The 24,144-nt window shown below is 45.1% G+C and overlaps 1 protein-coding gene across 1 annotated transcript in view; it reads left to right on the top strand.

Moving 5' to 3' along the window:
* The window catches only part of col4a3 (collagen, type IV, alpha 3), a 129,605-nt gene that overhangs the window by 89,264 nt on the left and 16,197 nt on the right, over positions 1-24,144 (top strand). Inside the window, exons 29-46 of the mRNA XM_021563185.3 lie at positions 9,108-9,202; positions 9,356-9,506; positions 9,581-9,694; positions 10,343-10,510; positions 10,596-10,685; positions 10,768-10,902; positions 14,090-14,188; positions 14,365-14,454; positions 15,035-15,174; positions 15,419-15,545; positions 15,706-15,786; positions 15,883-15,984; positions 17,979-18,026; positions 20,577-20,762; positions 20,885-21,015; positions 21,366-21,438; positions 21,796-21,867; positions 23,957-24,082. Of these exons, the coding sequence (XP_021418860.1) occupies positions 9,108-9,202; positions 9,356-9,506; positions 9,581-9,694; positions 10,343-10,510; positions 10,596-10,685; positions 10,768-10,902; positions 14,090-14,188; positions 14,365-14,454; positions 15,035-15,174; positions 15,419-15,545; positions 15,706-15,786; positions 15,883-15,984; positions 17,979-18,026; positions 20,577-20,762; positions 20,885-21,015; positions 21,366-21,438; positions 21,796-21,867; positions 23,957-24,082 (2,028 nt within the window). The remainder of the gene's footprint in view (positions 1-9,107; positions 9,203-9,355; positions 9,507-9,580; positions 9,695-10,342; positions 10,511-10,595; positions 10,686-10,767; positions 10,903-14,089; positions 14,189-14,364; positions 14,455-15,034; positions 15,175-15,418; positions 15,546-15,705; positions 15,787-15,882; positions 15,985-17,978; positions 18,027-20,576; positions 20,763-20,884; positions 21,016-21,365; positions 21,439-21,795; positions 21,868-23,956; positions 24,083-24,144) is intronic.

Below are 24,144 nucleotides of genomic sequence, written 5' to 3'. Positions count from 1 at the left end.
AGAAGAAAACATTAAGATGGGAAAAAGAACACTGGACAGAGGAAGATTGGAAAAAAGTGTTATGGATAGACAAATCTAAGTTTGAAGTGTTCAGATCACAAAGAAGAACATTCGTGAGACGCAGAAAAAAATCTAAGATGCTGGAGGAGTGCTTCATGCCATCTGTCAAGCATGGTGGAGGCAATGTGATCGTCTGGGGGTGCTTTGGTGGTAGTAAGGTGGAAGATTTGTACAGGGTAAAAGGGATCTTGAAATAGGAAGGCGATCACTCCATTTTGCAATGCCATGCAATACCCTGTGGACGGCACTTAATTGGAGCCAATTTCCTCCTATAACAGGACAATGACCCAAAGCACAGCTCCAAACTATGCAAGAACTATTTAGGGAAGAAGAAGTCAACTGGTATTCTGTCTATAATAGAGTGGGCAGCACAGTCACCGGATCTTAAACCTATTGAGCTGTTGTGGGAGTAGCTTGACCGCATGGTACGTAAGAAGTACCCATCAAGCCAATCCAACTTGTCGGAGGTGCTTCAGTAGCATGGGGTGAAATCTCTTCAGATTACCCCAAAAAATTGACAACTACAATGCCAAAGGTGTCACGGTGAGCGCTACTGGAGGAGAAGTTAGGTGCAGGAGAGCAGAGAGTTGTGAACAGGCGCACACTTTATTTGGGCAGAGGCAAATAAACAGACGGACGCCACTTCGTCAAGACCTCCAGCGCGAAACAGTCACAAAAATGAGCACAATGTTACAATAACCAACCTTCGTGAAATACCACGGAAAATAACAGGAAAAACCCAGCCTGGCGTGTACACACGCAACACGTAACAAAACAATTTCACATAAAGACATGGAGGGGAACAGAGCAATAAATACATGTAATGTGATTAGGGAATGAAAACCAGGTGTGCAGGGAACAAGACAAAACAAATGAAACAATGGAAAAATGGAGCGGCAATGGCTAGAAAGCCGGTGAACAAGGAGAGGAGCCGATTTCGGCGGATGTGTGACAAAAGGTCTGCCAGTGTCATGTTGTGTCTTGTCTCTGTCCTTTCCCTTCACCCTGTCTCCCTCTGCTGGTCGTTGTTAGGTTACCTTTTCTCCCCCGCTTTCTCCCAGCTGTTCCTTGTCTCCTCTAACTACCCATTCACCCCGTTTCCCACCTGTTCCCTTTTTCCCTCTGATTAGGTCCCTATATCTCTCTCTGTTTCTGTTCCTGTCCTTGTCGGATTCTTGTTTGTGTTTCATGCCTGAGCCAGACTATCGTCATGTTTGCTGTAACCTTGTCCTGTCCTGTCGGAATCTGCCGGTCTATCTGAGCCTACCTATGTTTGGTTATTAAAGAAGCTCTGTTTAAGTTAGTTCGCTTTTGGGTCCTCATTCACTCCCCATAACAGAAGAATCCGACCAAGAATGGACCCAGCGACTTCGGATCCTCTCCACTCAGCCGTCGGGATCCAGGGAGCGATGCTAGGCAGACACGAGCAGGAAGTGTCTGCTGCTCGACATGCCGTTGAGACCCTGGCCACCCAAGTCTCCAACCTCACAGAACAGGTTCACCATCTCCGCCTCGATCCACCGGCCACTTCCAGGGTTTTCGAATCTCCGGAGCCCAGAATCAATAACCCGCCGTGTTACTCTGGGGAGCCCACTGAATGCCGCTCGTTCCTCACCCAGTGTGATATTGTGTTTTCTCTCCAGCCCAACACTTACTCCAGGAGCACTGCTCGTGTCGCCTACGTCATATCTCTCCTTATTGGACGGGCTCGTGAGTGGGGCACGGCAATCTGGGAGGCAAGGGCTGAGTGTACTAACCAGTATCAGGACTTTAAGGAGGAGATGATACGGGTTTTTGATCGATCTGTTTTTGGGGAGGAGGCTTCCAGGGCCCTGTCTTCCCTATGTCAAGGCAATCGATCCATAACAGACTACTCTATTGAGTTTCGCACTCTTGCTGTCTCCAGTGGCTGGAACGAGCCGGCCTTGCTCGCTCGTCTTCTGGAGGGTCTCCGCGCAGAGGTAAAGGATGAGATTCTCTCCCGGGAGGTTCCTTCCAGCGTGGATTCCTTGATTGAACTCGCTATTCGCATTGAGCGACGGGTTGATCTTCGTCACCGAGCTCGTGGAAAGGAGCTCGCGCTCTCCGTCGCCCCCCTCTCCGCATCACTACCATCTTCCTCTGCCGGCTCGGGTGCTGAGCCCATGCAGCTGGGAGGTATCCGCATCTCGACTAAGGAGAGGGAACGGAGAATCACCAACCGCCTCTGTCTCTATTGCGGTTCCGCTGGTCATTTTGTCACTTCATGTCCAGTAAAAGGCCAGAGCTCGTCAGTAAGCGGAGGGCTACTGGTGAGCGCTACTACTCCTGTCTCTCCTTCAAGATCCTGCACTACCTTGTCGGTCCATCTACGCTGGACCGGTTCGTCAGCTTCCTGCAGTGCCTTAATAGACTCTGGGGCGGAGGGCTGTTTTATGGACGAGACCTGGGCTCGGGAACATGACATTCCTCTCAGACAGTTAAAGGAGCCCACGGCCTTGTTCGCCCTGGATGGTAGTCCTCTCCCCAGGATTCAGCGTGAGACGCTACCTTTAACCCTCACTGTTTCTGGTAATCATAGTGAAACCATTTCTTTTTTAATTTTTCGTTCACCTTTTACACCTGTTGTTTTGGGCCATCCCTGGCTAGTTTGTCATAATCCTTCCATTAATTGGTCTAGTAATTCTATCCTCTCCTGGAACGTCTCTTGTCATGTGAAATGTTTAATGTCTGCTATCCCTCCTGTTTCCTCTGTCTCTTCTTCACAGGAGGAGCCTGGTGATTTGACAGGGGTGCCGGAGGAATATCACGATCTGCGCACGGTGTTCAGTCGGTCCAGGGCCACCTCTCTTCCTCCACACCGGTCGTATGATTGTAGTATTGATCTCCTTCCGGGAACCACCCCCCCCCCCGGGGTAGACTATACTCTCTGTCGGCTCCCGAACGTAAGGCTCTCGAAGATTATTTGTCTGTAGCTCTTGACGCCGGTACCATAGTCCCCTCCTCCTCTCCCGCCGGAGCGGGGTTTTTTTTTGTCAAGAAGAAGGACGGGTCTCTGCGCCCCTGCATAGATTATCGAGGGCTGAATGACATAACAGTGAAGAATCGTTATCCGCTTCCTCTTATGTCTTCAGCCTTCGAGATCCTGCAGGGAGCCAGGTTTTTCACTAAGTTGGACCTTCGTAACGCTTACCATCTCGTGCGCATCAGGGAGGGGGACGAGTGGAAGACGGCGTTTAACACTCCGTTAGGGCACTTTGAATACCGGGTTCTTCCTTTCGGCCTCGCTAACGCTCCAGCTGTCTTTCAGGCATTAGTCAATGATGTCCTGAGAGACATGCTGAACATCTTTGTTTTCGTTTACCTTGACGATATCCTGATTTTTTCACCGTCACTCCAGATTCATGTTCAGCACGTTCGACGTGTCCTCCAGCGCCTTTTAGAGAATTGTCTTTTTGTGAAGGCTGAGAAGTGCACTTTTCATGCCTCCTCCGTCACATTTCTCGGTTCTGTTATTTCCGCTGAAGGCATTAAGATGGATCCCGCTAAGGTCCAAGCTGTCATTGATTGGCCCGTCCCTAAGTCACGCGTCGAGCTGCAGCGCTTTCTCGGCTTCGCGAACTTCTATCGTCGTTTCATCCGTAATTTCGGTCAGGTGGCAGCTCCTCTCACAGCCCTTACTTCTGTCAAGACGTGCTTTAAGTGGTCCGTTTCCGCCCAGGGAGCTTTTGATCTCCTCAAGAATCGTTTTACATCCGCTCCTATCCTTGTTACACCTGACGTCTCTAGACAGTTCGTTGTCGAGGTTGACGCGTCAGAGGTGGGCGTGGGAGCCATTCTTTCTCAGCGCTCCCTCTCTGACGACAAGGTCCACCCATGCGCGTATTTTTCTCATCGCCTGTCGCCGTCGGAACGTAACTATGATGTGGGTAACCGCGAACTGCTCGCCATCCGGTTAGCCCTAGGCGAATGGCGACAGTGGTTGGAGGGGGCGACCGTTCCTTTTGTCGTTTGGACTGACCATAGGAACCTTGAGTACATCCGTTCTGCCAAACGACTTAATGCGCGTCAGGCGCGTTGGGCGCTGTTTTTCGCTCGTTTCGAGTTCGTGATTTCTTATCGTCCGGGCTCTAAGAACACCAAGCCTGATGCTTTGTCTCGTCTCTTCAGTTCTTCAGTAGCCTCCACTGACCCCGAGGGGATTCTCCCTGAGGGGCGTGTTGTCGGGTTGACTGTCTGGGGAATTGAGAGGCAGGTAAAACAAGCGCTCACTCACACTCCGTCGCCGCGCGCTTGTCCTAGGAACCTTCTTTTCGTTCCCGTTCCTACTCGTCTGGCCGTTCTTCAGTGGGCTCACTCTGCCAAGTTAGCCGGCCACCCTGGCGTTCGGGGTACGCTTGCTTCCATTCGCCAGCGTTTTTGGTGGCCCACCCGGGAGCATGACACGCGTCGTTTCGTGGCTGCTTGTTCGGTCTGCGCGCAGACTAAGTCCGGTAACTCTCCTCCTGCCGGCCGTCTCAGGCCGCTTCCTATTCCCTCTCGACCGTGGTCTCACATCGCCTTAGATTTTGTCACCGGACTGCCTTCGTCAGCGGGGAAGACTGTTATTCTTACGGTTGTCGATAGGTTCTCTAAGGCGGCTAATTTCATTCCCCTTGCTAAGCTTCCTTCTGCTAAAGAGACGGCACAAATCATCATCGAGAATGTTTTCAGAATTCATGGCCTTCCGTCAGACGTCGTTTCGGACAGAGGTCCGCAATTCACGTCTCAATTTTGGAGGGAGTTTTGCCGTTTGATTGGGGCTTCCGTCAGTCTCTCTTCCGGCTTTCACCCCCAGTCTAACGGTCAAGCAGAACGGGCCAATCAGACTATTGGTCGCATCTTACGCAGTCTTTCTTTTCGCAACCCTGCGTCTTGGTCAGAACAGCTCCCCTGGGCAGAATACGCCCACAACTCGCTTCCTTCGTCTGCGACCGGGCTATCTCCTTTTCAGAGTAGCCTCGGGTACCAGCCTCCGCTGTTCTCATCTCAGTTCGCCGAGTCCAGCGTCCCCTCCGCTCAGGCTTTTGTCCAACGTTGCGAGCGCACCTGGAAGAGGGTCAGGTCTGCACTTTGCCGTTATAGGGCGCAGACTGTGAGGGCTGCTAATAAGCGTAGAACTAAGAGTCCTAGATATTGTCGCGGTCAGAGAGTTTGGCTCTCCACTCAGAACCTTCCCCTTAAGACGGCTTCTCGCAAGTTGACCCCGCGGTTCATTGGTCCGTTCCGTATTTCTCGGGTCATTAATCCTGTCGCAGTTCGACTTCTTCTTCCGCGATACCTTCGTCGCGTCCACCCGGTCTTCCATGTCTCCTGTATTAAGCCCGTTCTTCGCGCCCCCACTCGTCTTCCCCCCCCCCCCCATCCTTGTCGAGGGCGCACCCATCTACAGGGTCCGCAGGATTTTGGACATGCGTCCTCGGGGCCGTGGTCACCAGTACCTTGTCGATTGGGAGGGGTACGGTCCTGAGGAGAGGAGTTGGGTTCCCTCTCGGGACGTGCTGGACCGTGCGCTGATCGAGGATTTCCTCCGTTGCCGCCAGGTTTCCTCCTCGAGTGCGCCAGGAGGCGCTCGGTGAGTGGGGGGGTACTGTCATGTTGTGTCTTGTCTCTGTCCTTTCCCTTCACCCTGTCTCCCTCTGCTGGTCGTTGTTAGGTTACCTTTTCTCCCCCGCTTTCTCCCAGCTGTTCCTTGTCTCCTCTAACTACCCATTCACCCCGTTTCCCACCTGTTCCCTTTTTCCCTCTGATTAGGTCCCTATATCTCTCTCTGTTTCTGTTCCTGTCCTTGTCGGATTCTTGTTTGTGTTTCATGCCTGAGCCAGACTATCGTCATGTTTGCTGTAACCTTGTCCTGTCCTGTCGGAATCTGCCGGTCTATCTGAGCCTACCTATGTTTGGTTATTAAAGAAGCTCTGTTTAAGTTAGTTCGCTTTTGGGTCCTCATTCACTCCCCATAACAGCCAGGCTGTAACTGCTCAAATTGAGGATTCTTTTACGAAAGCAAAAATCATTATTTATGACCTTGTCAACGTCTTGACTATATTTCATATTCATTTTGCAACTAATTTCATGTATGTTTTCATGGAAAACAAGGACATTTCTAGGTGACTACAAACTTTTGAACGGTAGTGTAAGTATTCAGACCCTTTATGCAGTACTTTGTTGAAGCACCTTTGGCAGCAATTACAGCCTCCAGTCTTCTTGGGTATGACACTTCAAGCATGGCACACCTGTATTTGAGTAGTTTCTCCCATTCTTCTCTGTAGTTCCTCTCAAGCTGTGTCAGGTTGGATGGGGAGCATTGTGCACATACAGTGGGGCAAAAAAGTATTTAGTCAGCCATCAATTGTTTAGGTTCTCCCACTTAAAAAGATGAGAGAGGCCTGTATTTTCATCATAGGTACACTTCAACAATGACAGACAAAATGAGAAAAAAAAATCCAGAAAATCACATTGTAGGATTTTTAATGAATTTATTTGCAAATTATGGTGGAAAATAAGTATTTGGTCAATAACAAAAGTTTATCTCAATACTTTGTTATATACCCTTTGTTGGCAATGACAGAGGTCAAAAGTTTTCTGTAAGTCTTCACAAGGTTTCCACACACTGTTGCTGGTATTTTGGCCCATTCATCCATGCAGATCTCCTCTAGAGCAGTGATGATTTGGGGCTGTTTCTGGGCAACACGGACTTTCAACTCCCTCCAAAGATTTTCTATGGGGTTGAGATCTGAAGACTGGCTAGGCCACTCCAGGACCTTGAAATGCTTCTTACGAAGCCACTCCTTCGTTGCCCAGGCGGTGTGTTTGGGATCATTGTCATGCTGAAAGACCCAGCCACGTTTCATCTTCAATGCCCTTGCTGATGGAAGGAGGTTTTCACCCAAAATCTCACGATGCATGGCCCCATTCATTCTTTCCTTTACACGGATCAGTCGTCCTGGTCCCTTTGCAGAAAAACAGCCCCAAAGCATGATGTTTCCACCCCCATGCTTCACAGTAGGTATGGTGTTCTTTGGATGCAACTCAGCAATCTTTGTCCTCCAAACACGACGAGTTGAGGTTTTACCAAAAAGTTATATTTTGGTTTCATCTTACCATATGACATTCTCCCAATCTTCTTCTGGATCATCCAAATGCTCTCTAGCAAACTTCAGACGGGCCTGGACATGTACTGGCTTAAGCAGGGGGACACGTCTGGCACTGCAGGATTTGAGTCCCTGGCGGCGTAGTGTGTTACTGATGGTAGGCTTTGTTACATTGGTCCCAGCTCTCTGCAGGTCTTTCACTAGGTCCCCCCGTGTTGTTCTGTGATTTTTGCTCACCGTTCTTGTGATCATTTTGACCCCACGGGGTGAGATCTTGCGTTTGAGCCCCAGATCGAGGGAGATTATCAGTGGTCTTGTATGTCTTCCATTTCCTAATAATTGCTCCCACAGTTGATTTCTTCAAACCAAGCTGCTTACCTATTGCAGATTCAGTCTTCCCAGCCTGGTGCAGGTCTACAATTTTGTTTATGGTGTCATTTGACAGCTCTTTGGTCTTGGCCATAGTGGAGTTTGGAGTGTGACTGTTTGAGATTGTGGACAGGTGTCTTTTATACTGATAACAAGTTCAAACAGGTGCCATTAATACAGGTAACGAGTGGAGGACAGAGGAGCCTCTTAAAGAAGAAGTTACAGGTCTGTGAGAGCCAGAAATCTTGCTTGTTTGTAGGTGACCAAATACTTATTTTCCACCATAATTTGCAAATAAATTCATTAAAAATCCTACAATGTGATTTTCTAGATTTTTTTCCTAATTTTGTCTTTCATAGTTGAAGTGTACCTATGATGAAAATTACAGGCCTCTCTCATCTTTTTAAGTGGGAGAACTTGCACAATTGGTGGCTGACTAAATACTTTTTTGCCCCACTGTATAATTAGATACATGTAGCTTCTCTTTTGTCAGGCTACACTGAACTCAAGCTTGGTTCCCAAGTTTCCTAACCATACCAAACCATCTAATAGTGTCGGCAAAATATTTGAATTGAGCAAGTGGGATCATAAACATTAGCATATTTTAGCGATCCGCAGTAGAAGAAGTCCTAAATGCCCAGCAGCTTTCAGATGTGAGCTAAACAGCTAACTTGCACTTGATATGCGTTTTTAGGTAATGGATGAGAAAGTGAACTTGTTTAGATCAGTTGTATGCTGATTTGCAATCTATTAACAACAAGGGTTGCATTAAATAGGCACAATATTTTTATGATGCACTTGGCAATGTTCAATTCATTCGCACAAAACGTATAAACAAAAGCATTCACTGTGAAAGTTGATACATGTAAGGCCTTCATATATAGGCTACACGCAGCACTTTGTTAAATTTATCAAATCAGTTATTGTTTTCTTGCTCAAACACTGAGCAACACCTGTAAAACTGAAATTTCTCTCAAAACACAGGGATGTCAATTCACATGGGACTAGTATTATTAGAGGACTTTGGAGTTTGCCAAAAAACAGTAGGTTATTCTGGTTAGTCAATGTCCAGATTTCAGTTTCCATTTAACCCATCTAAACAGTAAGCTACAGTTCCCTTGACATGCCATAGGCCTATTTAAAATCCTGTCTTGCGACTGTTGAATTTATTTAATGACCCTAAACCCTCCAACCCAAGGATATAACCACTTTGTAAATGTAAACGTTTAATGAAAAATGCGTAAAAGGAGAAGAGTTGCCCATAATTCTACACCTTTTGATATTTTCATTTCCAATTTTGATCATCATGGTTTAGTGATATTGATTAAATAAGATTTTTTTTAAGACAGACTCATTTCATTGATGTCTTAATCTTTTTTGTAGGCAGTTCTTATGATTCATGTATTTGCTTAATTAACAGTATCTTATAGTTTTGATGAAAGTATTTGCTGTTTAGAGAAGGCAACTTATCTTCGAACTACACTGTTCCAAAAATGCTTGTACGTGATTGAGAAAAACTGCAGATGGGGCTCATGTACAGATTCAGTCATGAGACTGTTTCCCTCTCAGGTGAGAAGGGCCAGCCGGGGGTTGCTGGTGCCCCAGGGATTGGTAGTATGGGACGACCAGGACCATCCGGAGCTCCCGGGATGCCAGGCCCTAAGGTCAGTGGAGCACAAACATGTTGTGTGTGTGTGCACATGCGTGATGGTGTTTGAATGAGTTTGTGAGTGCAAACGCACGTGCGTGTGTGTGTCCTACTGTGGGCTGTCTTTGTGTGTCCATACATAGTCATTCTGTGTTGTATGGGTTTTTAGGGTGATTTCAGACCAGGGCTCCCAGGGCTGCCAGGTAGACCAGGCCCCCCAGGGGAGGATGGTTCTCTGGGGCTGACTGGAGACTCTGGTCTGCCTGGGCTTGGTAGATCGCCTGGCCTACCAGGAAGAGATGGTCCACAGGGAGACAGAGGTGAGTAGACACACACACACACACCCACACACACCCACACACACAGTCTGATTGTTGCTTCTGTCTATCCTCAGGCAGTAAAGGTGCTGAGGGCTTGCCTGGTCTGCCTGGGGTTGCTGGGGAGTGTACGCTAGGCATTCCAGGCACTCCGGGGGCTGTAGGTCTCAAAGGAATCATTGGCTTAACAGGTACGTATCCTTAGCCCCACAACTCAGCTGTTTACCGAAACAAGTGGCAAAGGATGCCCTTTAGTTTTTTTTGTTTTTATCCCAGAATGTACACTACCAGTCAAAGGTTTTAGAACACCTACTCATTCAAAGGTTTTTCTTTATTTTTACTATTTTCTACATTGTAGAATAATAGTGACGACATCAAAACTATGAAATAACACATCTGAAATCATGTAGTCACCAAAAAAGTGTTAAACAAATCAAAATATATTTAATATTTGAGATTCTTCAAATAGCCACCATCTGCCTTGATGACAGCTTTGCTGTAAGCATCTCTGTCTGAACACTCACTGCATGTAAGCATCTCTGATGCTGTAAGCATCTCTGTCAGAACACTGCTCATAAAAGTTCTAGCTGTGACTACTGTACATACATGTATGACACTCTCATAAACTCCTCTCTGGTTGTTCTCTCCTTTTCCCCTTTCTCCTCTCCCTGCTGTCTTGTTCTCCTCTCCCCTTTCTTTCTCTCTTCTCCCCTGTCTCTCTGTTCTCTCCCCCTTTTTTCTCCTCTCCCCCCATCTCTCTGTCCTCTCCCCCTTTCTTTTTCTCCTCTCCCCCATCTCACTCTCCTCTCTATGTATCCTTGGATCCCTACATGCTTCAGGGACCAGAGGACAGAAGGGGGTGCAGGGCGATTCAGGTCTGCCTGGCAGAGGGGCCCCAGGATTGATTGGACCGTTTGGACGGCCCGGGTTTGATGGACCCCCGGGACCTGGGGGGGCTGCCGGCCTGAATGGATTCAGAGGAAGAGATGGTGTACCTGGGTTACCAGGTTAGACCACTGTTGCTTTAAGATGAAGAAGATAATGTGCCATTGTGTGATCAACTGTTATGAACCTGTGTGTGTGTTCTCAAAGGCCTGAGAGGAGACATGGGGCCATCAGGAGCGTGTGGTACACCAGGACCAGACGGAGGCCCAGGACCAGGGGGACGACTTGGCCCTAAAGGTAGAACTGTCCAATACTTTTATGCACACACACACGCTATGATGATGATGATGATGTTGACGATAATGATTGCTGTCTCCAGGTCTGATGGGTGCTGATGGGGTGAAGGGCCGTGTAGGAGCCAGGGGACCTGTGGGAGATTCTGGGGCTCCTGGAGATATTGGAGTCACAACATACATCGATGTCCCTGGGGACCCTGGGGACCCAGGACCTACAGGTCGGTCTCTGAATGACCCCTACCCCCAATCAACACTATAAACTCCAATGCTGATTCTAGAACATTAGCAGCACCCTGTCTTTATAGACTTACACACAGTATCTGTAGATGGCTATTCCCTTCTCCCCTTGAGTTTTTAGAAACATTTACAGTGGTTCGTCCTTTAAAAGTTGCAACGTACTGCAGCACAGCTTGCGTGGTGCCGCAGAATTCTATGGCACGTTATTTAAGTGCCAACCACTGGTACCATTAATGCTAGTTAGTGTTAGTTTGACCACCAGAGAAGCATTTGATAGCCTTCAATAGTGGCTGTACTAGAGAATCTAAAACCTTTTTTTGTAAGAACATAGTATATGGGACTGATTTTAAGAAATGGCGCTTAATTTATTTGATTAATATTATGGTGTTTCTATTCCAAGAAAAACGAAAAACCCTTTAGGATGGTACAGAAAATATAGCACTGTGCAATGTGACGGTTGGCTACAGTACTGGGCAATTTAGCTAAAGAATCCCTGTGTCGTGCAGGCAACTGGGGTTCAATTCCCTGATGGGGAGGAAGGAGTAGGCTGTTCTTGTATTATTATTTTTTTTTTTAAATAGGCAAGTCAGTTAAGAACAAATTCTTATTTACAATGACGGCCTAGTAACAGTGGGTTAACTGCCTTGTTCAGGTGCAGAATGACAGATTTTGACCTTATCAGCTCGGGGATTCAATCTAGCAACCTTTCGGTTACAGGCCCAATGCTCTAAACATTAGGCTACCTCCCGCCAAAAAAATAAATACGAATGTAAATAATAATTTGATCTTAACTGATTTCGTATGTGCTATTTCATAATTGTGATGTCTTCGCTATTATTCTACAATGTAGAAAATAGTAAAAATAAAGAATAACCCTGGAATGATTTGGTGTGTCCAAACTTTTGAGGCCATCAAGGCCTTTTGACTAGAGAAATTGACGATACTATAACGCAACAAATACATTGATCATCTCAGCAAGGTTTTACCTGTGGTCGTGGAGCTGGGTGGAAGTGCAACTAAAATGTAGTTTAGATAACTACTAAACTTTTTTCTAGTTATTTTATTAACGAAAACATAAAGATGTTGATGAAGAAATACTGTACGGCTGTTTGAGTTAGAAATGTAACACTTCAGATTACTTAAGCATTGCATACAGTAGCCGGGCTATAAAGAGTCTATTGTCCTGATAGTCAAGCTACAAGTGTTTGAAAACCTGTTTTCAAAATGCCACCAGCTGTCCATCACTACTGTAAATAAAAATGCAGCATCTTGTTTACTTCCCTGATGGGGAGCAAGGAGTAGGCTGTCATTGTAAATAAGAATGTGTTCTTAACTGACTTGCCTAGTTAAATAAAGGTTACACTAAGAGCATAACATTTCTACACCATAATTTGAGTCTAATCAATACCCAAACGAAGATTCAGTCAAAATAAAAATCTCAAGATTTATCAAGACCAGTCCGGATGCTTGTCTCTGAGCAGCGCGAAACGATGCTAAAATAGTTGACCACAGCGGGTAGATAATTGCTTCAAATCCTATTGCTTCTAACTTCAATATGCTCTTTAAATAAATAAGACCTACACCACTTTTAACAGCACATTACTCAACACTAGTGAGACTCATGTTAATATGACAAAATATGACATGACTCTCCACCAATAATTACATATAGAGTATTGGAGGATTCTAAATTATAACCAAAAGCCGCCTCATGGGTCTCCCGGTGGCGGCCGACACAGGTATCTGTAGCAACGCAATTTAGCATTGCGATGTGGTGACCGCTGCACCACTGAGGAGGCCCCATCCACAAAGTATCAAAATACAGGTAAAGGTATATTGTCCTGCTAATAGCCCATGATGGGCTATTATAATACTGTACATGGTGTCCAGGTCAGGATAACCAAAACATTTATTTATTAAAGACTATCAGAAAGAATGGTGGTACTTATTTTGATCCAAAGCCATGAATGAGTGAGTCACTCAGCTTTATGTAGGTGATGCTATATGAATGTGTCATCAACTTGATAATATATAACAATATTTTGGAGGTTATTTTGCTTTCAAAAAACGAAAGTGAGTGTCTCTAATCTGAATAAAAGACAAAATAACATTTGTAAAGGCCAAAACATTGATTTCTGTTTTTAGAGGGAGAGAAACGCTGCACCAATTTTGCGTCGCACTGTGGGATTCCCAATCATGTTTGGATGTGATACATAATAATAATAATAATACTTAGAAATACATTTTGTTTTCAAATGACGTAAAATGAGCAAGAAAAAGGCCATTCTTGAACAGACATTGTTGCTAATTTGTAAATAAAGCAGTTTGTTATCAAGAAAATTTTAGAATTGTTTTTAGAGGGAGAAAAACCAAAAGCCTACAGTGATCTTGGCACGGGTATTGAACCAGCATCTGTAGCAACACAGCTTGCACTGCTATGTAGTGTCTTAGACCATTGCACCACTGTACAATGTGACTGGTTGGGAGTGGGATACAGTACTACAGCAATAACAAAATAATCCTAACAAAATAAAATTATAAAAAACTTAGTGTAACAACAGTTTTAGTAAGTAATACTTTCTATTTAGGTTTATGTCACCCATTCACTATCAGTTAGAGACACAGTGGGACCCAAAAGCATAATCAGTGCTCTAACTCCCCCTTGCTCTGGTCTGGAGCAATGAAGTGGTGATGCAGGTTACCGTACTAAACCACAAAATACCCCTTTAAGTACTGCAGCATAATTGCAAAACCTTTAGTGGAGCAACCATTGTATGTTGGTCAATACCAAAACTGCTGTACTGTTTTCATCAGAAGAAAAATATACTGTCCTCATTGATAATAGCAACATTTTGTTTCTGAATCTGAAAAATTGTTTGAGAGTAATGCTCTGTTCCTGAGCGTAAAAAACAATATTTCCTGTTGTGAGGGCTATTTTCAAATGAAGAAGTAAGAACTAATTAATGCAAGACGTCTCAACGTGCCTTTGCAGTACATCAGAAATGTATTTGATGCTGTTGACAATTTCTCTTTTGGGGATTAATGAAGAGATTATTTATGATAGCAATATACATTTTCTTCTGAATTGTATGATGGTTATACTGTCCCAAATGTGTTAAGGCCTTTTAGATCTAGTGACCCCTGACCTCTCTGCTCTCTTTTCTCTAGGTCTAAGGGGCTTAACAGGTGCCAAAGGAGATCTAGGTGTGATAGGGCACAACGGAGCCAGTGGCAAGGATGGGATTCCCGGGAGCGCCGGGCCGCAAGGTACCAAGCACCGTGACACACTATTGAAAAAAAAACTGTTTCAATTGCCTACCCGCTACCCCTCTTCTTAATAAATCACTACCATGCCTAGCTATTCAATTTGATTGAGGACACTTTATTAATCCCCAAAGACAATTGTTTATTACTAATATTTTTACCTCACACTTTTCTTGTAGGTGCTGTTGGCGACCCAGGCAGAGATGGCCAGAAAGGAAGTCCTGGTTTCAATGGAAATCCTGGAGTCGCAGGAGATATGGGTGTGCCAGGTAACATACTCAAAATTATAGCGAAACAGGCTGTGTCCAGAATCTGTCTTGCCGACTACTTACTAAAATCTACATACTGTGTACTAATCGTACTACATATTATTTAGAACTTAATCGTTAGTAAAAATGTCATCTAATGCGCATTTGCGTTGTTTCCCGCCATTCGTTCATTTTGGTATAGCGTTTCCCCTTGCTAATTATCAGCTGTTGTCAAACACACATGGGTCTGAAAACAAGATTCTCTTCCTCAGTAGCATACAACAAATTCCTACTACATGTAGATGAAAAGCTGAAATTAATGACATCCTGGCATTTAAAGCATACAAAATGTTCTACATTTCACATACTTAAAAATATTATATTATATTTTTGCATACATAATCAGTATTTTTAGAGGCTTGACATATACAGAAGGACACTCCCAGGTTTGTGTCGAAGTTTCCCTAGATATAGATCTAGGATCAGCTTCCCCTCCCTGAATCCTAACCATAACCATTGGAGGGGGAAGTGCAAGACTGACCCAAGATCAGCGTCTAGGGGCAACTTCACCCTAATCATGGTTTATGTCCTTGCTGACCAGGTGTAAAGGGTGAGAAAGGGGGAACAGGAGGTCGTGGAGAGCCTGGTTCATCGGGAAGACCAGGTCCAAATGGAGTAAATGGAGTGAAAGGAGAGCCCAGCCTCCCTGGACCAGGAGCTAAAGGACGACAAGGAGAAAAGGTGAAAACCGAGTACAGAACCCGTGAGGGGCCTGTTTTTTTTCCTGACACCACCTGACCTGACCAGGAAAAACTGCTACATACTGATATAGAACAGCAACAATTAATATATCAAATGATTAGCAATGTACAAATGTGTTCAGCAGAAATTAAGTCCAACCTCCTCTCCCTTCTCTCTCTCCTCTCTTGCATTCTTTCTTTCATTCCTTCTCACTTTCTCATATCTCTCTTCCTCTTTCTTTCAGGGAGTGCCAGGGTTTCCAGGTTTTCCAGGAGAGAAGGGGGAGATGGGTGTAGCAGGGAGGTTCGGAACCCTGGGAGCCATCGGCCCCACAGGACCCAAGGGAAGAGAAGGTCTACAGGGATCACGAGGTCTCTGTCGCCCACCGAATAACATGCAAATCCACACAACCTCCTCAGGAACTAATTTATAATAATTACTGCAAAAACAACTTTCCACACACATGCACAAACGCACTCACACACACACTATATTTATTCTCACGGTATCTGTATCTCACGTCTTTCTTAGGACCTCCGGGACCAGCCGGGGAGAAGGGCATTAATGGTCTCCCAGGCAATGCTGGCTGTCATGGCCAGAATGGCCTGCAAGGTAATTTATAATGCATGTCCACACCTACTGAAATGCCATTAGACTTTCCGTCTGTGTGTGTTTGTGATCCTATTAAGCACTGCCTCTGTGTCACAGGGAGCCCAGGATTGGCTGGTGACCCAGGGACTGCAGGCCCCAGAGGTTCCCAGGGTAGAGACGGCATCCCTGGCCCAGCAGGAGAGAAAGGAGACATGGGAGGTCAGAGAACCCTACTACATTCAGATAAAAGGGTTCCAAAAGGGTTCTTCGGATATCCCCATAGGACATGACTCTTTGGTTCCAGGTAGAACCCTCTGGGTTCTATCTGGAACCAAAAAGGTTATACCTGGAACCAAAAAGTCTTCTCCAAAGAGTTCTCCTATGGGGACAGCCGAATAACACTTTTAGGTTCTAGATAACACCTTTTTTTCTAACAGTGTAAAACACTCCTTCCAGGGTTGGGGTCAATTCCAATTGAAGTCAGTCAATCCAGGAAGTGATTTGAATTTAAAATGCGAAAATTGAAAAACTTTTGATATACAGTGCCTTGCGAAAGTATTCGGCCCCCTTGAACTTTGCGACCTTTTGCCACATTTCAGGCTTCAAACATAAAGATATAAAACTGTATTTTTTTGTGAAGAATCAACAACAAGTGGGACACAATCATGAAGTGGAACGACATTTATTGGATATTTCAAACTGAAAAATTGGGCGTGCAAAATTATTCAGCCCCCTTAAGTTAATACTTTGTAGCGCCACCTTTTGCTGCGATTACAGCTGTAAGTCGCTTGGGGTATGTCTCTATCAGTTTTGCACATCGAGAGACTGACATTTTTTCCCATTCCTGCTTGCAAAACAGCTCGAGCTCAGTGAGGTTGGATGGAGAGCATTTGTGAACAGCAGTTTTCAGTTCTTTCCACAGATTCTCGATTGGATTCAGGTCTGGACTTTGACTTGGCCATTCTAACACCTGGATATGTTTATGTTTGAACCATTCCATTGTAGATTTTGCTTTATGTTTTGGATCATTGTCTTGTTGGAAGACAAATCTCCGTCCCAGTCTCAGGTCTTTTGCAGACTCCATCAGGTTTTCTTCCAGAATGGTCCTGTATTTGGCTCCATCCATCTTCCCATCAATTTTAACCATCTTCCCTGTCCCTGCTGAAGAAAAGCAGGCCCAAACCATGATGCTGCCACCACCATGTTTGACAGTGGGGATGGTGTGTTCAGGGTGATGAGATGTGTTGCTTTTACGCCAAACATAACGTTTTGCATTGTTGCCAAAAAGTTCAATTTTGGTTTCATCTGACCAGAGCACCTTCTTCCACATGTTTGGTGTGTCTCCCAGGTGGCTTGTGGCAAACTTTAAACAACACTTTTTATGGATATCTTTAAGAAATGGCTTTCTTCTTGCCACCCTTCCATAAATGCCAGATTTGTGCAATATACGACTGATTGTTGTCCTATGGACAGAGTCTCCCACCTCAGCTGTAGATCTCTGCAGTTCATCCAGAGTGATTATGGGCCTATTGGCTGCATCTCTGATCAGTCTTCTCCTTGTATGAGCTGAAAGTTTAGAAGGACGGCCAGGTCTTGGTAGATTTGCAGTGGTCTGATACTCCTTCCATTTCAATATTATCGCTTGCACAGTGCTCCTTGGGATGTTTAAAGCTTGGAAAATATTTTTGTATCCAAATCCGGCTTTAAACTTCTTCACAACAATATCTCGGACCTGCCTGGTGTGTTCCTTGTTCTTCATGATGCTCTCTGCGCTTTTAACGGACCTCTGAGACTATCACAGTGCAGGTGCATTTATACGGAGACTTGATTACACACAGGTGGATTGTATTTATCATCATTAGTCATTTAGGTCAACATTGGATCATTCAGAGATCCTCACTGAACTTCTGGAGAGAGTTTGCTGCACTGAAAGTAAAGGGGCTGAATAATTTTGCACACCCAATTTTTCAGTTTTTGATTTGTTAAAAAAGTTTGAAATATCCAATAAATGTCGTTCCACTTCATGATTGTGTCCCACTTGTTGTTGACTCTTCACAAAAAATACAGTTTTATATCTTTATGTTTGAAGCCTGAAATGTGGCAAAAGGTCGCAAAGTTCAAGGGGGCCGAATACTTTCGCAAGGCACTGTAAATAGCCCTTTACACATTCACAGAAATTATATATCTGTGTTGATTGTCTGTTCTCTCTACAGCCCCTGGCATTGGACCAAAAGGCACAGACGGAAAGACGGGCCAATCTGGTGAGTCTGTGCTACACACAGATACACTGTAGACAATGTAGACACCTGCTTGTTGAATATCTCCTTCCAAAATCATGGGCATTATTTTGAAGTTGATCCCCCCTTTGCTGCTATAACAGCCACCACTCTTCAGAGAAGGCTTTCTGCTAGATGTTGGAACGTCTCTGCGGGGACTTTTTCCGTTCAGCCACAAGAGCATTAGTGAGGTCGGCACTGATGTTGGGCAATAAGGCCTGGCTCGCAATCGTCGTTCCAATCCATCCCAAAGGCGTTCGGTGGGGTTGAGGTCAGGGCTCTGTGCAGGACAGTAAAGTTCTTCCACACCCATCTCGACAAACCATTTCTGTATGGACCTCGCTTCGTTCATGGGACATTTTCATGCTGAAACAGGAAAGGGCCTTCCCCAAACTGTTTCCACAACATTGGAGGCACAGAATCTTTTAGAATGTCATTGTATGCTGCAGCTTTAAATTTCCCTTCACTGGAACTAAGGGGTCTATCCTAAACCAAGAAAAACAGCCCCAGACTATTATTTATTCTCTACCAAACTTTACAGTTGGCACTCTGCATTGTGGCAGGTAGCGTTCTCCTGGCATCCGCCAAACCCAGATTTGTCCATTGGATTGCCAGATGGTGAAGCATGATTCATCACTCCAGAGAACGCAATTCCACTTCTCCAAAGTCCAATGGCGGCAAGCTTTACACAACTGCAGCCGACTCTTGGCATTCCACATGGTGATCTTAGGTTTGCGTGCGGCTGCTCAGCCATGGAGACCCATTTCATATAGCTCCCGATGAACAGTTCTTGTGCTAACGTTGCTTCCAGAGGCAGTTTGAAACTCGGTAGTGAGTGTTGCAACTGAGGACAGACAATTTTTATGCGCTACACGCTTAAGCACTTGGCAGTCCTGTTCTGTGAGCTTGATGCTCTTAGAAGTTTCCACTTCACAGCAACAACACCTATAGTTGACCGGTGCAGCTCTAAGCAGGGCAGAAATTTGACGAACTGACTTGTTGGGAAGGTGGCATTCTATGATGGTGCTAAGTTGACAGTCACTGAGCTCTTCAGTACGGACCGTTGTACTTCCAATATTTGTCTATGGAGATTGCATGGCTTTGTGCTCAATTGTATACACCTGTCAGCAACGAGTGTACCTGAAATAGCTGAATCCACTAATTTGAAGGGGTGTCCACATACTGTAGTTGCATGCATGTGTTTTGTTGTACAATATAGGTGTCGTGTCTCTGACGATGATAAAATGATATGACATGCTATTTTATCAAATTGATTACCTAACGTTTAATTGATTACATGATTGAATTAAACCATGCAACAATTAAACCATTAATAACCTGGGGTACCACGAAAGCATTAATTTACATAGAGTGGTTATCTCCCGAATCCACTCTTTTAAAGATCTGAATATCTTTTATATCAATAGCAGTGAATTATTCATTGTCACCTTATTCAGTCTCATTCTGATGGTCGTAAAGTACTTGGTTATATGCACGAACCCTGGCTAAAAGTTCAATCAGCAATACAAAAATTGGCTTTATTATTTATTTACTAAATTCCTAAATAATCACACAGAATTACATATACATGCACAGGATAGATCATACATTGATTACTAATGTCATAAGAAGCCCCATCACAACCATTTCAGCGTGGTAATCGTCACCTCCACGTGATCTGGTCTCATGTAAATTCCGTTAGATAGAGTAGTCGTTCAACCATTCGCAACCACAGCTCACGCCAGGGTTTGCTTAGTCTAACGTGAATATGGTCACAGGGGGCTTTTGTACTGGGGAAGTGAAGGGCGTGTGTCATCCCTCTCCAACCAATGTCTGTTCACTTGGGCGTGGCCACTGAGTGAGCATAAGTTTACTTATGAAAACAATTCTCTCATTTAGAAGCTAAAATCACATTTCATCTTCTCACAAATAGTTTCATATTTAAACATTTAAATTGCACAACAATTCCATGTGAATCTGATAACTAGAATGTGTAGACTTTCCAAGATACAATTTATGTCGTCCTATCATCAGATATAATGTCCCAGGCAACAACTGATCTGACATCATATTCTTTAAGTGCCAACGGACCCTTTCAACTGGTTGAGAACGGGAAATATTGTTCCATTCCCCAACATTTTGAAGCTACCGTACTTTCAATATGTTAACAAAGGGCTTTCCAAGAGTCCATTCTGTAGAGTGGAGAGAAAAGGGGGAAAGGTATTTATGGGGGGGTCATAAACCTCACACAACAGAGCAACGTCATGACGATAGGATATACCATGTAAACCATGTGTGCGTACCAATAATATCTCCTGTCATCTCTGTGCTAGTTAGCGACGTTTGCTCTGTTCAAATAGCATGTTGTTTCGAATGTTAAGACAGTGAAATGGGGTTAGTAAAGTCACCTCAAGGATCAGCAGCTCTGGGTCTCTCAACCTATAGTGCTACCAGATGGTAATGATTCCCTCCCAAGAGTTGAATGCTACAAAAAGATATCCCTTCACTGATCTGTTCATCTGACTGTTTCTGTAGGACTTAAGGGGGATGTGGGGATACCTGGCCGCTTTGGCCCTCCTGGTCCCTCAGGGCTTTTGGGGGACATTGGACCTCCAGGCCCCCCTGGTCCTATGGGACTGTCTGGAAGTCCTGGCCGGGATGGAATGTGCTTTGAAGGGCTAAAAGGAGACCGTGGACAAAATGGTGTCCCTGGACCCCAAGGTGTGTAGGCTGCATCACAAAGGATACCCTCTTCCCTACTTGTGACTAGAGCTGTCTGTTTAATTTTTTTGGCTTCATTGCTTCCATGACCTCTGAGCCTGCTCCCCCCTCTGTGTATTTAGGTATGCAGGGGCCACGGGGACCTCCTGGTCCACCAGGACCTGGCTTTAAAGGAGATAAAGGGAACAAAGGTGCCATGGGTCTCATGGGTACGCCTGGGTACAGAGGAGACACAGGGGTACAGGGCAGACTGGTGAGTCACACACCACTGATTTACTCACCCATGCTTTAAGGTAGACTCCGTGAGATGACATCATCATAAACGTTGGGCCAACTTCCCACCGATAGCCAGATATCCACATAAATTGTTGCCCCTTCCCAATGTGAACGTGTAACAAGGGAAAGTCCACACATGAAGAGCCGATAATCATAATTCATAAAGATGTAACCTTGCACACAGACGTGAATTAGGGGTGAAGTTTCCCCTAACTACAAATCGAGTAGCATTTCCCCCTCCCCAATCCTAACCTTAACCAGTAGTGGGGAAAATGCAAAACTGACCCAAGACCGAATGGGTGTGCTGAATAGGATGTGTATTCACAGGGTAATGATGGCAGACCAGGTGGTTTGGGAGTCAAAGGGGAGATGGGACAGTTAGGAGACATCGGACCAAACGGTAATAACCAATCTGACACCTTATTAACAAACTCCATACTTTCAGAATGTAATTTATGTTACTATACTGTAGGTCAGAGCTGCAACCTTCATCTGGGGAAGGCAATCGATAATGTTACTGTGGCAATCCAACATTTGACTGTAGTCTCAGACCGCAATACTTGCACAACCGTTAATGACATGCTAACATACTCTAGTCAGCAACTCTTACTGTATAGCAAACATCTCACAACATCCTATACTGTAGTGTTATTTATTTGTGCAGTTATCTTAACTACTAAATTATTGTCAATGAATCAACCAATGTCCTTTTTATTGTGTTTTTTACAAATATATGACACAATGTGTGGTGTTTCAGGTCAGAAAGGAGATGCAGGACCTGCAGGACCTGTAGGTTGCCTTGGACAGAAAGGGCAGTCTGGAGCACCAGGTAGGATGAGCACTCACACCTAGGGTACTGAGTTTTTCCTGGTCAGGTCACATGGTCAGTTATGTTGGGCCCTCCAATGGACACGAACTGACCAGGAATTCTGTAAAAATGGCTGCCGTTTTACAGGCTCCTAACCAATTGTGCTATTTTGTGTTTTTTTTAATTGTTTTGTACATAATGTTGACGCTACCATCTCTTATGACCGAAAAGAGCTTCTGAATATCAGATGCAGTTGCACTCAACTCGAACTGGACAAAGATGTTTGATTGAATGTGTCTAATGCGAAGGATATAATGCTGCTCGCTCCCAGACAAGGCCCAAATCCCCATCATTCGTATGAAGAAAATAAGGAAATACAGGGGGTGGAGATCAGGGTGCCTTGTGAAAATTTGTCGGAGAGTGGGTTACCCGCCTCTACCATCCGTTCTATTGGCCAACGTGCAATCACTGGAAAATAAACTGGATTAAGCTCCGTTCTAGACGATCTTACCAACGGGTCAATTAAAACTATAATTTCTTATGTTTCACCGAGTCGTGGCTGAACAACGACGCAAATAATATACAGTTGGCTGAGTTCTCCGTGCATCGGCAGGACAGAACAGCTAAGTCCGGTAAGACTAGGGGTGGGGGTGTGTGTCTATTTGTCAATAACAGCTGGTGCACAATGTCTAATATTAAGGTAGTCTCGAGGTATTGCTCACCTGAGGGAGAGTACCTCATGATAAGGTCATAAGCTAACAAGAAAATGCTCATCCAGAAGCGTCTCTCCTAGTGGCCAGGGACTTTAATGCAGGCAAACTTAAATCCGTTTTACTTCATTTCTACCAGCATGTCACATGTGCAACCAGAGGAAAATAAACTCTAGACCACCTTTACTCCACACATAGAGAAGCATACAAAGCTCTCCCTCGCCTTCCATTTAGAAAATCTGACCATAATTCTATCCTCCTGATTGCTGCTTACAAGCAAAAACTAAAGCAGGAAGCACCAGTGACTCAGTCAATATGGAAGTGGTCAGATGACGCAGATGCTACGCAACAGGACTGTGTTGCTAGCACAGACTGGAATATGTTCATTGGCATTGAGGAATACACCACCTCAATCACCGGCTTCATCAATAAGTGCATCGATGTTGTCGTCACCACAGTGGCCATACGTACATATCCCAACCAGAAGCCATGGATTACAGGAAACATCCGCACCGAGGTAAAGGCTAGAGCTGCCGCTTTCAAGGAGCGGGACACTATTCCGGGCGCTTATAAGAAATCCCGCCATGCCCTCAGATGAACCATAAAAAGGCAAAGCATCAATACAGGACTAAGATTGATTGGTTGTTGGTTGTGGCAGGGCTTGCAAACTATTAAGGACTACAAAGGGAAACCCAGCCATGAGCTGCCCAGTGACACGAACCTACCAGCCTTTTATGCTCGCTTCGAGGCAAGCAACGCTAAAGCATGCATAAGACCACCAGCTGTTCCGAATAACTGTGTGATCACGCTCTTCGTAGCAGATGTGAGCAAGTCCTTTAAGCGGGGCCAGACTAATTACCAGGACGTGTATTCCGAGCATGCGCTGACAGACTGGCAAGTGTCTTCACTGACATTTTCAACTTCTCCGTGTCAATGTCTGTAATATGTGTCAAGCAGACCACCATAGTCCCTATGCCCAAGAAAGTGAAGGTTACCTCCCTAAATGACTACCCTAGCCATGAAGTGCTTTGAAAGGCAACACCATCATCCTGGAAACCCCATACCCACTCCAATATGCATACCGCCCCAACAGATCCACAGATGACGCGATCTCAATAGCGCGCCACACTGCCCTTTCCCAGCTGTACAAAAGGAACTCTATGTGAGAATGCTTCTTCGGTTGTCCCCATAGAAGAATCCTTTGAAGAACCCTTTTCGGTTCCATGTAGAACACATAGGAACCCAAAATTGTTTTTCCTGGAACCAAAACGGGTTCTTCAAAGGATTCTTCTATGGGGACAGCCAAAGAACCCGTTTAGGTTCTAGATAGCACCTTTTTTCCTAAGAAAGTGCAGTTGCACTAAGTGGTTATCCTGAGGTTTGATGGTGCTGTTTTGCAGGGCCTAAGGGGAAAGATGATCTCACCATGGCGGTACTGATCCCCGGAGAACAGGGGCTGCCGGGTGACCTGGGGGGCAGAGGAGAGCCTGGACCCACAGGAGCTCAGGGACGCAACGGACCACCAGGTACATGAATGGATTGTGTGTATGGTGTGGGTGTGAGTTGGTGTGGGTTTGTGTGCATGCAT

Source organism: Oncorhynchus mykiss, chromosome 15 (genome assembly GCF_057628025.1).
Source record: "Oncorhynchus mykiss isolate SJ-2025 chromosome 15, ASM5762802v1, whole genome shotgun sequence".
NCBI classification, from domain to species: Eukaryota; Metazoa; Chordata; class Actinopteri; order Salmoniformes; family Salmonidae; genus Oncorhynchus; species Oncorhynchus mykiss.
This window is presented reverse-complemented; position numbering and strand designations above follow the sequence as displayed.